The 1,918-nt window shown below is 35.1% G+C and overlaps 1 protein-coding gene across 1 annotated transcript in view; it reads right to left on the bottom strand.

Annotated features, from left to right (window-relative positions):
- Positions 1-1,304, bottom strand: part of LOC114061625 (retinol dehydrogenase 10) — a 5,353-nt gene extending 4,049 nt beyond the window's left edge. The window contains exon 1 of the mRNA XM_027892284.1: positions 1,180-1,304. Within this exon, the coding sequence (XP_027748085.1) occupies positions 1,180-1,254 (75 nt within the window). The 5' untranslated portion in view covers positions 1,255-1,304. The remainder of the gene's footprint in view (positions 1-1,179) is intronic.
- Positions 1,305-1,918: the final 614 nt, after the last annotated feature.

Below are 1,918 nucleotides of genomic sequence, written 5' to 3'. Positions count from 1 at the left end.
AAAGACACCCACTGAATAGAGCATCACATCAACTCATTTATCACTTTACTTTTGAGGCAATTAGCCCAGAATCATGAAAGCAGGAAAGTTGAATGTAGGAGGATATTACCTTGGATTCAAGTCTTTGAATTAGGCAGGCTTACATGACAAGTTACTCCAATTACCAGTTTGCTTAATAATAAATGGGACAACAAAGGACTGAGATACCTAATACTACCTCAGGTCAGATTTGAAAACGCTTGGAGAGTTGGCAGAGCATAGGCATAAAAATTTTAATGGTGTTATTTTTAAGGTTAGTTTCAACAGAAGACATAATGGAGTTCTGAATATTTGACATACACAAATAATACACTAAATTCAGCAAAATAAAAAATAATTGCATAGACAGCAGTAGCATTTGAGTTTTCTGTTGGATGTGTCCATGTCTGCTAGTGGTCACACCCACAGGAAATTCTTTGTAGTTTTCTCAAGACAGTAAATACTCTACAAAGGCTTGAGTTACACCAGCTTCATTCATTTGTGTTACGAAACACTGCAGTTTAAGGTCCTAGACTGAGCCTTGCCTATATGCAAAGAAGCCTGTGTGCTTATGAGGTAATATGACCATTATTATTTTAGACACATTAATTAATTATTACTAACTGAATGCTTTTTGTTCACACTTGCATTTGTACTAATGACTCAAAAAGCAAGACAATAAGATCTAATCCTAACCTGTTTTTATGCACCAAACAAGTCTCATAAACTGGAGTTCTCAAACAGTTGCTAATGAAGCAGGCGAGACATATTCTAGAAGGTTTATAGCCATTTCCTCACAGAAACAACCAACAGAAAACATCACTTTTGAAAGTTTCTGGCTTTAAAAGCTTAGCACTGAAGATCTTGACAGGAGTAGGTGGTCAACTTTCAAGTTGCTAAATTTATTCAAAGATCATTTGGCATCCTGAAGCCCTTAGTCATCCTGGGCTTTCACTCTAGGTGGTAAGTCCACCATCCAAGTAGACAAATGCAATGGCTGCCTGAGTCCTGAGGGAGCCACATGTTGATATGGTACCCATCACCATGGCCTCCAAGTATCTTTGAAAACTTGACTTTATTTTCTCTAGCTGGTAAAATTAAAAAAGCTTATCCTAAGCAAAAAGTGCCATTTTATTTTTAGAGAAGTATAGTCTAACAAACCTCCACTCCAGCAGTACTGAATAATCCCAAGGAACTCGCAACTGTCACGATGTGTCCGTGGTTCATTTCCAGCATCTTGGGAAGGAATGCTTTAGTGGTCTAAGTGAAAAGAAACAAAACAAAACACACACAAACAACATTAAAAAACCAAAACCACACACCATGAACAAGTGACATTAGTAATAAGTTTTCAAAACCTCTATCTCATTTATTATCAAGAACATAGAAGTACAATGATTGTACTTGTTTTGAACTTCTGAGTTTGTCAAAAATGTCAACAGAAAATCTACAGCTTGTGAATTCAGACAGCAAGTCAGCAAGGATTATATCTCCAGAAATCCTAAAAGGTTAAAGGATCAATTGAGTTCAGACATGTTTATTTTTCTGCAAGAGACTAGTTATCAGAAAGAGATAATTTGACCTTAAAATGGAAGTCACATTTTTTTAAAAGACAGAAAAAGGAATGCAAAGTGTTTAATTACACCATCTAGCATATCTGCTGAGACCAGTACCAATTATCAGTTCTAATTGCTATGTTTTGTAAGTTAAGTTATTTGGATAAAATTAGCCATACCTATCACCTTGGGCATTTTACATTAAATGAAATACTGAAGGTAGAGTTTTTGCTGATATTACTTTTTACTTACAATACAGTAAACACCTGCTAATCTAAATTACTTTCCATCTTTATTAGTATCTGTAAGCATTGCTATAACTAAAAAGACAAGATATACATTTC

This window comes from Empidonax traillii, unplaced genomic scaffold (genome assembly GCF_003031625.1).
Source record: "Empidonax traillii isolate 1590-97213 ecotype Southwest subspecies unplaced genomic scaffold, ASM303162v1 scaffold344:size748272, whole genome shotgun sequence".
Classification (NCBI taxonomy): domain Eukaryota; kingdom Metazoa; phylum Chordata; class Aves; order Passeriformes; family Tyrannidae; genus Empidonax; species Empidonax traillii.
Note: the sequence above shows the minus strand (reverse complement) of the source record. Positions and strands in the feature narration are given on the sequence as shown.